Source organism: Pelophylax lessonae (genome assembly GCF_965119305.1).
Source record: "Pelophylax lessonae genome assembly, chromosome: 3".
NCBI lineage: Eukaryota > Metazoa > Chordata > Amphibia > Anura > Ranidae > Pelophylax > Pelophylax lessonae.
In genome coordinates this window covers 62,362,682-62,377,851 of record NC_138770.1, presented here as the reverse complement: position 1 = coordinate 62,377,851, position 15,170 = coordinate 62,362,682, and the positions used below count along the sequence as shown (strand labels likewise).

At 46.3% G+C, this 15,170-nt stretch overlaps 1 protein-coding gene across 1 annotated transcript in view; it reads right to left on the bottom strand.

The window, feature by feature from the left end:
* EPHX2 (epoxide hydrolase 2) overlaps positions 1–15,170 on the bottom strand; it is a 178,220-nt gene that overhangs the window by 135,089 nt on the left and 27,961 nt on the right. Inside the window, exon 5 of the mRNA XM_082250219.1 lies at positions 13,000–13,122. Coding sequence (XP_082106345.1) covers positions 13,000–13,122 — 123 coding nt within the window. The remainder of the gene's footprint in view (positions 1–12,999; positions 13,123–15,170) is intronic.

Sequence of the window (15,170 nt, the reverse complement as noted above, 5' to 3'; positions counted from 1 at the left end):
GCATGTCACAGGTCATGGTACAGGCATGTCACAGGTCATGGTACAGGCATGTCACAGGTCATGGTACAGGAATGACACAGGTCATGGTACAGGCATTGTATAGGCATGGCACAGGTGATGGTATAGGCATAGCACAGGTGATGGTATAGGCATGGCACAGTAAGTACAGGCATGGCACAGTATGTACAGGCATGGCACAGTAGGTATAGGGATGGCACAGTAGGTATAGGCATGGCACAGGAGATGCAGTGCTGCGGGCATGGTACAGGAGAATGTCCTGTACCATGCTCGCAGCACTGCATGAGGAAATGCAGGGGCTGCGGAGGCGTCTCGCTTACCTGTCGGTGAGGCGCCGTCTTCGATTTAAAAATCGCGCCACCCGACGCCGCCATACGTCACCGCAAATGCGCCGCCGATGCTCGGGTGTTCGGCTATTCCCGGGCATGCGGCACATGCGCAGTGACACATCGGCGCTGAGCGGCGCCATTTTTAAAAAGACACTCTAGTCAGTGACTCGAGTATAAGCCGAGGGGTGCATTTTCCGCTTGAAAAAACATGCTGAAAAACTCGGCTTATACTCGAGTATATACGGTATCTAGGTTTGCTAACTAATCAAACACCGATCTATACCCAAAAAATGATGTATTATATGTTGCAGTAGTCTGCAAATCCTAAAACGTATAATGAGCGGACATAGCTGAAATGAAAAAGTTGCTCTGGGACTCAAGAGGATTTTAGAAGAAAAAGGTCCAGTAACCTAATAGAAAGGCCTCATGCACACGGGACGTTATAAAAACGCCAGTAGCTTTGTAGTGAGTTTTTCAGCGTTTTTCAGCTTTTTTGCATTGGCGTTTATCAGCGTTTTTCAGTGTTTTTTGGCGTTTTTAGCTAAAAATCACCTCTCTGCTATTTTAGCAACTCCCACTTTCCCACAATGCAATGCTTGCCAAAATCGCATCGCGATAAGATTTAGATGCGGGGGAAAAAAGGGTCCTACAAAATTTCGGTGCAAATGTGGATCCTTTTTTCCCTGCATCAAAATTGCATCGCATGGGTGTGAACACCCATGCAATGCGATTCTGTCAAGCTCACTGCATTTTGCAATCTGTTTCGGGGGGTCGTTCATGCAACATTAAGCCCCCATTCACATCGGGCAGATATAACATATCAAATTGCATGCCAAATCAGAGCCTATTGCCGGCAACGTCCCCGTCCAAATTGGTGCAACCCTGACTTTGCGGCGCCGCACCGATTCCCAAAAGTCGTTTCTGCACTACTTTTGGCGACTTCAGGGCGATATTAATAGACATCTGCGCATGAACCCGGACAGATGTCTGTCAGATCGCCCCCCAAAGTCGCACTGACATGCGAGTTTGGAATCGTGCGCATTCAGCTGAATGATTTCAAAACCGCCCTCAGTGTGAACCGGTGCCGTTGCTGGATAATTTTTTTGCTAGAAAATAACTCAGAACCCCCAAACATTATATATATTGTATTAGCAGAGACCCTAGCCTAGGGAATAAAATGGTGGCCGTTGCAACTTATTATGTTGCATGGTATTTGCCCAGCAATTTTTCAAACTCGTTTTTTTTGGGGAAAAAAAAAAAAAAGTTTCATGCATTAAAAAAAAAAAAAACACTTAAGTTAGCCTGATTTTTTTTGTGTAACGTGAAAAATTATGTTACGCCGAGTAAATAGACAACTAACATGTCATGCTTTAAAATTGCGCACGCTCGTGGAATGGCACCAAACTACGGTACTTAAAAAACTTCATAGGCGACGCTTTAAAAATTTTTACAGGTTACCAGTTTAAAATTAGTCACATGTGTGGTTTGAACGCTGCTTACATATACAGGCACGACCCACATATGCGTTCGCTTCTGCTTGCAAGCATAAAGGGGATGGGGGGGGGGGCGCTTGAATTTTTTTTTTCTGTTTGTTTTTTTATGTTTTGTTTTTTTATTGTTTATTTTATTTTTATTTTTACACTTTCCCTTTTATTATTATTTTTTTTTTTAATCATTTTTATTACTGTTACAAGGAATGTAAACCTCCCTTGTAAGGGTCCTTTCACACAGTCAGCTCTGTTTTTTTTTTTCCGTTCAGTCACTTTTTTTTTTTTTAAACGGACACGGATGTCACTTTTGTAGGGTCCGTTCCGTATGTCCGTTTTTCATCCATCCGTTTGCGGATGAAAAACGGACATAATGTATGTCTATGGGCTAGCGAACGTTAGCGAGTGACATCCGCTGACATCCATTTTTGCGTCCGTTCCGTTTTTTAAAACGGAAGAAAAATAGGGTTCTCTTCCGTCTTCCGAACGGACGCAAAACGGATGTCAGCGGATGGTCATCCGCTAGCCCATAGACATACATTATGTCCATTTTTCATCCGCCAACGGATTGATGAAAAACGGTCATACGGAGCGCCCGTGTGAAAGGACCCTAATAGTTCTAGGGAATAACAGGTCCTCTTTATGAAGAGATCCGAGGTCTATAAGTCCCCAGATCTCACCTCTATGTTGGAAAGCCTGGGATAAAAAAAAAAAAAAAATCAATCTCAGGCTTTCCAGGTAAAAAAAAACATGAAACGGATTCCGAGGATCATAGAGACGGCCGGGGACCACCTGGTCCGAGGTCAGCTCCACTGTAAACCGCCGCTGGTAGTAGATTCATTCTACAGCTTCCTGATCGCATGGGCAAGCCTAGGGAAGCACCGGAGGGCAGTGGTGGTGGTGGTGGTGGTGGGGGGTTGTCCCCTCCTGCCACCTGTAATAACAATCAAGCGGCTAAACAGCCCCTTTGATTGCTTTTACTTTGCAGGTAATCGCCTTCTGAAAAACCGATATCTGAATGATGCCTGCAGCTTCAGCCTCCACTCCTGACGTCCTTGGGCAAGAAGTGGTTAAAAAGTCTCCTGTTCTCTTTGTATTGCTTCCCTGGTGTCCCTGCCAGTCCCTCTGCTTTCCTACTAAAAACTGACCACACTAAGCATAGAAGCACATCCATCCCAGTGATATATAAAAAGTAATAGATCGGCGCTAGGGCATGAAATCAAAAACAATGATTTTGGTGTTTACACTAATCACTAATTTGTATATTTTATGTATTTCTGATATTCTCACATTTTTTTTTTTATTTCATGCCATAGCGCCAATCTACTACTTTTTATATACCATTGTTTTTGTATGTGGTGACACCACAGAGATTGGCTGCTTATGTGGTTGTTTACCCGGATTTACTCTACTTATTTTTTTTTTACCTGCTCATACTGGTAGCGCATTGGGTTTTATATACCATTACTAGACATCCATCCCAGTGTGGTCAGTTTTCTGGCTTTGCTGGGAGCTTAGGCTGCCTGTCCTCCAATGGCCAAGGCTTTTGCTCCCCCCCACCCCCCTGCACAGCCATTCACTGGGAAGATCAATGTACTGCTCTTTCCTACCACCAGCTCTCTGAACGCCTTATGCAGCTGAGAACAAAGGTTATAAAATATATGAGGCTAGAAAAGATTTATTAGAAGAGGTACCTGTAAATATAATACCCATTATAATATTTATATTTATTATATTAATTATTAAATTAATTAGAATGTTGTTTAATTTAAATTAATAAAAAAATGAATTAATTATATGAGAACAGAGATTATGCGATCACTTATAAAATATATGAGGCTAGTAGAGATTTATAAGACGAGATACCTGTAATTATAATATTAATCATAATATTTATATGTATTATATTAATTATTAATTTAAGCACTTTAAGACCGGAAGATTTTCCCCCTTAATGACCAGGCCATATTTTGAGATTCGGCACTGCGTTAATTTAACGGACAATTGCGCGGTCGTGCGACGCTGTACCCAAATAAAATTAATGTCCTTTTTTTCTCACAAATAGAGCTTTGTTTTGGTGCTATTTGATCACCTGTGAAATTTTTATTTTTTTGCGCTATAAACAAAAAAGACAATTTTGAAAAAAAAAACGATATTTTTCACATTCTGCTATATAACATTTTCAAAAAAAAAATTAAAAAATCAAAATTTTTTTAACATCTTAGGCCAATTTGTTTTCTGCTACATGTTTTTGGTAAAAAAAAAATTGCAAAAAGCGTATTTTGATTGGTTTGCGCAAAAGTTATCGCGTCTACTAACTACGGGAAAGATTTATGTCATTTTTATTGTTTTTTTTTTTTTTTTACTAGTAATGGCGGCGATCTGCAATTTTTTGCGGGACTGCGACATTGCGGTGGACAGATCGGACCCCTGACTGACATTTTTGACACTTTTGGGGGGACCAGTGACATTACTACAGTAATCAGTGCTATAAATATGCACTGTTACTGTAATAATGACACTGGCAGGGAAGGGGTTAACCCTGTGGGTAATTAAAGGGTTAAATGTGAGCCGAGGGGAGTGATTCTAACTGTGGGGGGGGGGGGGGGGTGGCTTCTGAAATGACCATGTGATCCTATATAGAAGGATCACATGGGCTCTATGATCATTCCAGGGAGAAGAAGAACGGTTGGCTGTGTGTACAACATCTGACCGTCCTTCTCTCTTAGCGAGGAAGGATCGCGGGTGTCAGGCGGCAATCAGAGCCACCTGACCCATGCCTTGGCTTCCCCACTGTCAAGTGGGGACGGGAGCGCACCCCCTAGCTTCCCGCACGTGAACGATGTAGATCTACGTCGGTTTGCGCAGGAGAGCCACCCTGCCACATTAAATCTGCGGCGGGTGGTCGGGAAGCGGTTAATTTAAATTTAATAGAATTTAAAATTAATAAAAAAGTGTATAAAAAATGCAAACCCCTTATGCAGCTGTGAACAGAGGTTATGTGATCACTTATAAAATATATGAGACTAGAAGAGATTCATGAGAAGAGGTACCTGTAATTATAATATTAATTATAATATTTATATTATATTAAATTATTCATTTAAAGTGGAGTTCCACCCTATTTTTATACTTACCTCCATCTTCTCGCTCCGGGTCACCTGAAAAAGAAATGGATAATCGCATATTTTTTTTTTTTTTACTTACCTCGTAGCGAAGAAAAAATACTTACCTTACTTCCTTCTTCCTCCTTCCTCGGCCGCGGCCCGTCGTCACTTCCTGACTCTGCAATGATTCCTGGGAGCTGAACGTCATCGCTCCCAGGAATCATTGCGCCTGCACCGGCCCCGACGTCAGTTCCGGGTCGCGCGCGTCATCCCCTTCTAAACAGCTTCTGGGCATGCCCAGAAGCTGTGGAGGGATGACGCGCGCGACCCGGAAGTGACATCGGGGCCGGCGCAGAGCATCTTGGGACCGAAGAAGGCGGAAGAAGACGCCGAAGGGGATCTCGCTGGCTTCAAGCTGCCCACATCTGAGATGGCAGCGCTGGACAAGACGTTTGCAAGGTAAGTATTTGTCCTAACAGGTAAGTGCAACCCGGGACAGATCAGAGGCTATCCATTGTGGAATGCACTAGCCCTGACTGTCCCGGGGGTATTAAAAAAAAAAAAAAAAAATCCAGGGTGGAACTCCGCTTTAATTAAAAAGTTATTTAATTAAAATTAATATAAAAAATAATTAAAAATGTAAACCCCTTATGCAGCTGAGAACAGAGGTTATGTGATCACTTATAAAATATATGAAACTAGAAGAGGTACCTGTAATTATAATAATAATTATACTATTTATATTTATTATATTAATTATTAATTTAATTAAAATGTTATTTTTAGTTTAAATTAATAAAAAAAATGTATTAAAAATGTAAATCCTTTATGCAGGTGAGAACAGAGGTTACATGATCACTTATAAAATATATGAGACTAGAAGAGATTTATGAGAAGAAATACCTGTAATTATAATATTAATTATAATATTTATATTTATTATATAAATTATTAATTTAATTTAAATGATATTTAATTTAAAGCGGAAGTATACTCCGCTTTTTAACTTTTACCTACAGGTAAGCCTATATTAAGGCCTATAATAAGGCTTTTTATATACCAAAAAAGAGGAGAAACAGGATTCTCCTCAAAGAGGTCAACTAGGGACACTGTAAATAGAATTTTTGTAAGAACTCACAGTAAAATTCCTTTCTCTGTGTCCTCTGACAGTCGCCACTCACTCATACAGTCTTCACTTATGGGTACTGACCTCTTATCCTCAGGAGCAAGCTAGGCATAAGATTTGTTAAAACACAAAACACTTTGCATAGACACACCTATAGGGGGCTGTCCCTCAGGTCCAATACCCCCCTGCTAGTAGCATTCCCAATTCAGTTTGGTAGAAAGCAGTAGATAAGCCATGAACCCCAAAAAGAGGGGCGGGGGCAGCGACTGTCACAGGACTCAGAGAAAATAATTTTACGGTAAGTTCTTACAAAAATTCTATTTTCTCTTACGTCCTCTGACAGTCGCCACCCACTCATAGAGTCTTCACTTATGGGATGTCCCAAAGCAGTGTAGACATGAGGGGTGGGAAGCGCAACCGTCACAAAGGCACGCAGCACCCAGGTCAGAGAAAAGAACCTTATCTGAACCAGAAAGGTAACACGCTTGGTAACAGGAAAGCTCAACAGGAGCAAACAAACCCAGGAAAGCAAATTAAACAAGGGGTAACAACCCCAACAGGCGGGGACAGGCCAAACGCCATGTCACCCTTAAGGCACTGCCACACACAGAACTTTGCGGCCAAAGGAGGCATCTGCCGATGCCAAAACATCCAGTTTGTAAAATTTTGAAAAAGTGTGCACGGATGACCAAGTCGCTGCCTTGCACACCTGGGCCACCGACGCCTGATGTCGGAAAGCCCAGGACGCACTCACCGCTCAGGTAGAGTGCGCCTTGACAGGGAAGGGCGGTACCCGTTCCCTAATGGAATAGGCCTGAACTATCGTCTGTCTGATCCATTTAGAAATGGTTGCCGCAGACGCAGCCATACCCTTCCGAGGGCCGTCAGGAAGGACAAAAAGAGAATCTGACTTTCTGAAGGATTCAGTAGACGACAGGTACACCTTGATCGCCCGGACTACATCCAAGGAATGCAAGGAAAACTCCTTAGGGTGCTTTGGGTTCGCACACAGCGAAGGCAAGACAATGTCCTCGTTAAGTTGAAAATCGGACACCACCTTAGGAAGGAAAGATTGGTGAGGTCGCAAGACCACTTTATCCCTATGAACAACCAGGTAAGGGGAGCGGCAAGATAGGGCCGTCAACTCCGACACTCTGCGAGCAGAGGTGATCGCCACCAGAAAAGCCACTTTTTGTGACAGCACAGGCAGAGGAATCTCCCTGTTCTCAAATGGAGGACGTTGCAAAACGGACAGGACCAAATTCAGGTCCCAAGGAGGTAAAGGTGCTCTAGGGGGAGCCAGATGACGCACCCCTTAAATAAAGGTGCGGATCAAAGAGTTTGACGCCAAAGGGCGCTGGAAAAGGATAGCCAGGGCAGACAACTGACCCTTAACAGTGGTCAGTGCAAGACGCTGATCCACACCAGATTGCAGGAAGGCTAACACCCTCACCAACGAAAAGGAGCAGGGATGGACCCCCTGTGATTCACACCAGGCAAAATAAGCCTTCCAAGTACGGTAATAGATCTTATCGGACGTGGCCTTCCTAGCCTTGAGTAGGGTAGGAATGACCGCTGACGAGAGACCCCAATGCCGCAGGATCTGGCTTTCAACAGCCACGCCGTTAAAGCCAGCGACTGTAAAGCAGGATGGAAGATCGGCCCCTGAGACAGCAGATCGTCTCGTAACGGGAGCCGCCAGGGAGGCTCGACGACCAGTTGCATGATGTCCGCGTACCAAGACCAGCGCGGCCAGTCCGGGGCCACCAGAATCACCAACTTCGGTTCCGAGGCCAACCTGTGAAGGAACCTGGACAACAACTGAATCGGGGGGAAGGCATAAATCAGGCGATACTGATTCCAAGGCACCACCAGTGCATCCGAGGCGTCTGCCAGAGGATCGCGTGTTCTTGCCACGAAACTTCCCACTTTGTTGTTGAGACGAGAAGTGAATAGATCCCCGTCCGGGGATCCCCAGCGCGCACACAGCATCTGAAACACCTCCGGATGTAAGGACCATTCCCCCTGGTCCAGGGTCTGGCAGCTCAGATAATCGGCCTGCCAGTTCACCACACCTGGGATGTGAACTGCTGAAATCGACAGGACCTGCGTCTCGGTCCAAGACAGAATTTTGGCCACTTCCTGGGCAGCCCGGACACTCTTGGTGCCCCCTTGGCGATTGATGTAAGCCACCGCAGTCACGTTGTCTGTCTGCACACGCACAGGGCGGCCCCGAAGATTATGAGCAGACATAACCTGATCGCTCGCAGTTCCAAGACATTTATCGGTAGGGAGGATTCTTCCTCCGACCAAGTGCTCTGGGCAGACAGAGTGCCCAGAACACCACCCCAGCCCGCCAGGCTGGCATCTGTGGTGATCACTGTCCATAACAACGGTCAGAAGGATTTCCCCTCCGTCAGAGCCGGAGACTGGAGCCACCACAGAAGATCCTCTCTGACTTGGTGACTCAACGATATCCTCCTCTTCAAAGAATGAGGATGCCTGTCCCACTTGGCCAGGATCTCCGCTTGAAGAGATCGTGTGTAGAACTGTGCAAATGGTATCTCCTCGAATGCGGACACCATCAAACCCAGGGACCGCATGCAGGTCCTGAGCGAAGAGGAGTCGTTGTCCCGGAGGGACCTGACCTCGCTCTGCAGAGTCCAGAGTTTGTCCTCCGGCAGAAAAACTTTTGCATGGGCGGAGTACAGAACCATTCCCAAGTAAGGAAGACGAACAGAAGTGGACAATGTCGACTTCTGAACATTGATGGTCCACCCGAACTCCTGGAGCGTCTGAATCATGGTTGACAGATCGCGCAACAGAGTTGGACTGGAATTCGATCTTAACAGGAGATCGTCCAGATATCCCAGGATTGCAATCCCCTGCGCCCGTAACAGGGCCAGGACAGGAGCCAACACCTTGGTAAACACCCTTGGAGCCGAAGCGAGACTGAAAAGTAACGCCACAAACTGAAAGTGCTGTTCCGCGATTGTGAACTGGAGGTACCTCTGATGACCCTCGAATATGGGGATGTGTAGATACGCATCTTTGAGGTCGATTGAGGCCAGGAAATCTCCTAGGCTCAAGGAGGCTACCACCGAACGAAGGGATTCCATACGGAATTTTTTAACCCGCGCAAAGCGGTTCAGAGATTTCAAGTCCAGAATCGGACGCACCTTGCCCTCCTTTCTGGGCACCATGAACAGATTCGAGTAAAACCCCCGAAATCGGTCATGGAGGCACCGGAACAACCACCCCCTGGGCGACGAGATCCTGAATCGCCCGCTGAAGATCTTGCAAACAATCTGGGGTCAAATGAAGATTTGAGGGAAAGAACCTGTCCGCAGGACGCAATCGGAATTCGATCTTGTACCCCGATCGAATGAGTTCTTGAACCCACCTGTCCTGAATTCGGGACAACCAGGGTTCGGGAAAACCGCGCAGACGTCCCCCCACCCCTGAAACGGGTGAGGGCGCCCCTTCTGGTCGAGGCGGACTGACCCGCCGCGCCAGCGTAGGCAGCTTTAGACTTGCCCACCCAAGGCTTCTTCTGGCCACCCGCGGCCTTGAAGGATTTGCCCTTGTCTTGTGCCTTGAAGGCACGAAAAGGACCCCTGATTTGGTTTAAAGGAAGGGCCCCGCTTACTGCGGGAAAACTTACCCTTGGATGCTTGGGGTAGCAAAGTGCTTTTGCCCTCAGTGACCCCTTTAACCAAGTCGTCCAGGGAGTCCCCAAAAAAGACAATTCCCTGCATAAGGGATGTCAGATACCGTCTTCCTGGAACCAGCTCTTCAGCCACACTATGCAACGGATTAGCACTGCGACAACAGATAGTTGTGAGACCAAAGGGGCTTTATCCAAGGCCGCGTCACACAGGTATAAAGCAGCCTGAATAATTTGGTCCACCATCTCCAAAGTAGCAGGAGGGGCGGAATCAGCCACAAGGGTGCGTCTGAGCACCTTTGCTCCACTCCACCACAGCCTGAGAGTCCATGACAGAGGCGAAAATAGGTTTAATCAACGAACCCGCCACCATATAGGAATGGCGAGTAAGAGATTCCACCCGTCTATCCGTCGGGTCCCTAAACACCGGGGAATCCTCCGCGGGCATGAGAGTGGCCTGTTCAACCTGGACACCGTGTGATCCACCTTAGGGGCCACGGTCCAGCGCGAATCCGTAGGAGACGCAAAGGGATAAAGGTACTGAAACTGCTTGGGCACCACATAATTGCGCTTCAAATTGCGCCATTGTTCGTTCACTTTTCGTGAAACTCAGCGTGACAGGGAAACACCTGTGCCGCTTTCTGGGTCCTGCGGGTCCCAAAGGAAGACCGCTTACTCGGCGGGTGGGGCTCATCCTCCAAATGCAGTGTATCTTTAACAGAACTAATAAGCGCAGACATAGCCGCGCGTTCTCTGGCCGTCCCGGGGGGGGGGGGGGGGGGAGAATCGCCCCCCTCCTCGTCCTCCTCCTCCCTTTCCAACTGAGAGGACTGAGAGACCCCTCAAGGGGTACAATGTCCATGGCAACCAAATCTAGCTCTGAATCAGAAGAATGAGAAAGCCTGGGCATTTTCTTAGAAGCCCGCTCAGACATCAACAGATCCAGTTTAGACGCTAAAGTCGTAAGTGCAGCAGTAAGGGAGCCCATCGCAGAGGATTCAGGCGTACCTGAGCCCTCCACCAGAGCTGGGGGGAATTTGCTGTCCTGGGAGTCCATAAAAAGTTTTCGGCGCTGGCCCTTTAAATACGCGATAGCAGCGATTTCCACCGCAATGCACCACAATGAGGACTAGCTTTAGTTACCAAACAGAGAGGAATGTAACTGCCAGTAAAGGTAATATCCCCCGAAAACAGCAGAAAACAACCCCCCAGAAGTGTAGCTGTACAATACCACGCTTGCAGCTCGATCCGACTGCCAGGAGAAAGGAAATTATGTCACACCGCTAGAGGCCAAAATAGGACTAGAGCCAAGGAAAAATGTTTGCCAATGTAAAAGCTATGGGGAGGCTCCGGGAAAATGGCTGCCGAGCACATGATAAATATAGTGCCCATACCAAAGATAGCGCCCGAAAGGGCGCGAACACACTGCAGGGAAGATGACTGCTGAATGCCCACACTGAAGCCAAAAGGCCTGCCCACACCAAAAATGGCGGCCCTGGGATTTTCACACCGCAGCGGCCCCCACAAGCATGCCTGCACCCCCAAACGGTACACAAACATCACCGAAGGGCTCAGGGACCCCCACAGACCCCCCCCCCCCCCCGCAGCATGGCTTGACCGCAATAGCGCCCCGCAGGGACCGGGAAGGCCAGGCGGGGCCCACACAGACAGACATGAGGGGAATAACACAGACTCTAAACAGACTGCCATCCCCATGACAGAGGCCCCACATACACCCCCGGACATACAATGCCATAGACAGAGGGGGTAGCATGGTACTTATCGATCCAGCGAAGGCATGGGTGCCTCTATGCGACGGGAAGCCTCCCACCCCTGGTGGGGGTCCAGTCAGCCAAACAGGATTCTAGCAACATGCGGCGTACCGCAGTTGAGACATCGCGGGCTTTGTCCCTTAGGACAAGGACAGGTCGTTTGCGAGGCCAGGGCATACGCATAGCCTGCTAAACGCTGGATGGTGGGCTGGGATTCCGTATGGCTCTAGTACAACCAGTCCGATTCCCAGCTCCGCAAACGCTGTAGTCTTCCGAAGTCTGACTAACTAAGCGCAGGAACAAATAAAAAGCTATCAGTGTAAAGAAAAAAACACTTAGCAGAAATAAAATCAAGAAGAAAAGGCTGAGACTGTAGCCCCAGCTAAGGTAAGCCTATCCTACTCCTAACTAGGCAAAAGACAAACTGAATTGGGAATGCTGCTAGCAGGGGGGTATTGGACCTGAGGGACAGCCCCCTATAGGTGTGTCTATGCAAAGTGTTTTGTGTTTTAACAAATCTTATGCCTAGCTTGCTCCTGAGGATAAGAGGTCAATACCCATAAGTGAAGACTGTATGAGTGGGCGGCGACTGTTAGAGGACGTAAGAGAAAAATATATACTTTATTGAAAATCCAAAAAATTGCAAAAGTGACTCACAATATAGACACACACCCTAATATAAAAAACACATAATTAAAATAATGGGATGCTGCAGCAAACAAGCATATGAAAGGATAAATTATCCTTTCTAATGCTTGTTTGCTGCAGCTAACCCATTATTTTAATTATGTGTTTTTTATATTAGGGTGTGTGTCTATATTGTGAGTCACTTTTGCAATTTTTTGGATTTTCAATAAAGTATATATTTTTTTTCATCTACTTTACAGTGTCCCTAGTTGATCTCTTTGAGCAGAATCCTGTTTCTCCTCTTTTTTGATATATACATGTTTTTTTTAGTCAATGGATACTAATTAGCACATTTGTGAAGGGGGGACCTATAGATATTAGGCCGACGGTTTTCGGCCATCCCACAGGGTCCCACCTGTATATATATAGGCCATTAAGAAGGAATAACTAATTGGTTGATTTTCTATAATAATGCTTACCTGTAGGTAAAATGTCCAGGTGACCATATGAGGGCTTCGTTCTAAGGTAAGTATTTCATAATGTGCTAGTATGCAATGCATTCTAGCACATTATGCCATTGTCCTGAAGGGTATTTTATTTTTCTTTCTGAAGATACAATCGTTTTAAATTAATTCAAAAATTTGTTAAAAATGTAATAATTATAATTAATAATTATTATTTAAATTAGATTATAGATACACAAAGATTAAGCTAATCAATGTTCCCACTAGAGACTGTTGAGGTCTGAGGGGCCGCACATCCCACACCAAAGGGCTGCATGCGGCCCCTCAGACCGCAGGTTGGGCACCAGGGCTTTATAGCAGAAGGAAATAGGGAAGAACGGCCCCATCAATCATCATAGTTACCTGGACTCCGCATAACTCCTCCAGCTCCTTCAAGGCTTTCTCGGTGTCTCTGACCAGCACTGTGGAGATGCCCAGTTCCTTGGCCGGCTTCAGGTTAGCACCGATATCATCGAGGAAGATGGTCTGAAAGAAACAAATCAACCGTTCAATGTGAGAGTACTCCCCGGGACAAGAAATATCCCTAGAACAGTGATGGCAAACCTTGGCACCCAAGATGTTGTGGAACTACGTTTTCCATCATCTTCTACTACACTGCATGAGGATCATGGAAAATGTAGTTCCACAATATCTGGGGCGCCAAGGTTCGTCATCACTGTCCTAGGTAATCAAACCTGACAAGTTATATAAATTATTTTTAATTTACTGCGTAGGCCAGATTAATGCAAGACCCCCCCCCCCCCCCATGCGGCATCTCAGAAAACTGGTGTGTCTGCCAGTTCAAAGGGGATCTGGCGCATGCAGCGGGAGTGGCAGGGACTCACCGTGTGTCTGTGCATGCATCTCATCCTAATTGAAGATGGCTGCGCTCAAGAAGAGGAGGCAAAGGGGGAACTTTTGCTTCAAGCAAGACAAAGCCAGACTCCATGGTCCAGTACAGAGGTCCTCAAACTATGGCCCATGGGCCGAATCCGGCCCACTGTAAGATTTTATCAGGCTTGAAGTTAGGGTCTGTGGTCTCTCACACAGGTCTTCAGGTCAGTCTATGGCCTCCGTTTCTTCCCAACATCCACACCCTCACCCTCCAGTCCCCAGCAAAGGTTTCCCCAGCAGAATCATTGGTTGCCAGGACCCCTGGCATCCTGACAACCAATCACGTGTTTGTCCCAGCATCTACAGTGGGTTGGCACCTCCTCCATCAAGATCTGCTTCTTCTCCAACTGCTGCTACAGTCGGGGTACTAGGCTCTGCAGACTGTGATGCAGGTGGACTAATGGGGACTCTCATGTAAGCGGGGACTTTGATTTGGACTCTGGCATGAGGTGGGTCATGTTGGGGACCCTGATGTAAGGGAGAGACTCTGATGTGGACCCTGATGTAAGGGTGGACCCTCATGCAGCGGGAGACTCTGATGGACACTCTCATGTAAGCGGGGACTCTGAATTGGACTCTGATGTGAGGAGGGCCATTTTGGGGAACCTGATGTAGGGGGAGCACTCTGATGTAAGGGGGGACTCAGCGAAAAAATTAAAAACCGCACAGGTGATCAAATACCACTAAAAGAAAGCTTTATTTCTGTGGGAAAAAAGGACGTAAATTTTGTTTGGGTACAGCGTTGCATGACTGCGCAATTGTCCGTTAAAGTTACACTGAAGTGGTTAATAAGGACTACAATTAAAAGAAGGAAGGGCGCAAACGCCTAGTACCAGTAACACCATTTTTTCAGAGGAAGGGAGCATGTCTCCCGAAACATGTTGGCTTTCCTATTACAGAGACTTCACCTCCCTGATGCTGGAATTGTGATTTATAGGATTTTAATCTTCTGACGTTTGCACCCTCCTTCTTTTCATTGTAGCGATTTGGAGTTTCCCCGCTTAAGGAGAGCAGCTAGAAACTATATCACACACCGGGGTGAGCGATGAAGTTTGATTTATTTTGGAAAATGGGTAATAAAGCCTCATGCAGACGGGACGTTATAAAGACGCCAGTAGCTTTGTAGTGAGTTTTTCAGCATTTTTCACGTGAGACTCCATCCGTCCCCATTCAGCAATTCCTCCACTACCCCATGTGACTTGCAATGTCACAGGGGAGTGATAGTGGACAGCCTCCTATTGGCTGTCAAACTGGTTCATGGACCAAAACGAGGCTTGGTTTCGGTGGCTAGTGCGCATGCGCAGGATTTCGGAACAGAACGAACACTGACGGTGGAAATACTTCACAGATAAGGACACGGAAACAATAGTAAGGATGGCGGCACTAAACATGAGGAAAAATGCAGCAGAACGGGATCAATAAGAGATGTAAGGATGATTTTCATCATTTGCTTAGGGCTATGTGATTAAGACTGACTTATTACAGGCTTTAAATTTAAATTAAGAAAAAAAAAAAGGTCTGAGTATACTACCGCTTTAACTGACAATTGCACGGTCGTGCGACGCTGTACCCAAATAAAATTGATTGTCCTTTTTTTTCCCCACAAATAGAGCTTTCTTTTGGTGGTATTTGATCACCTG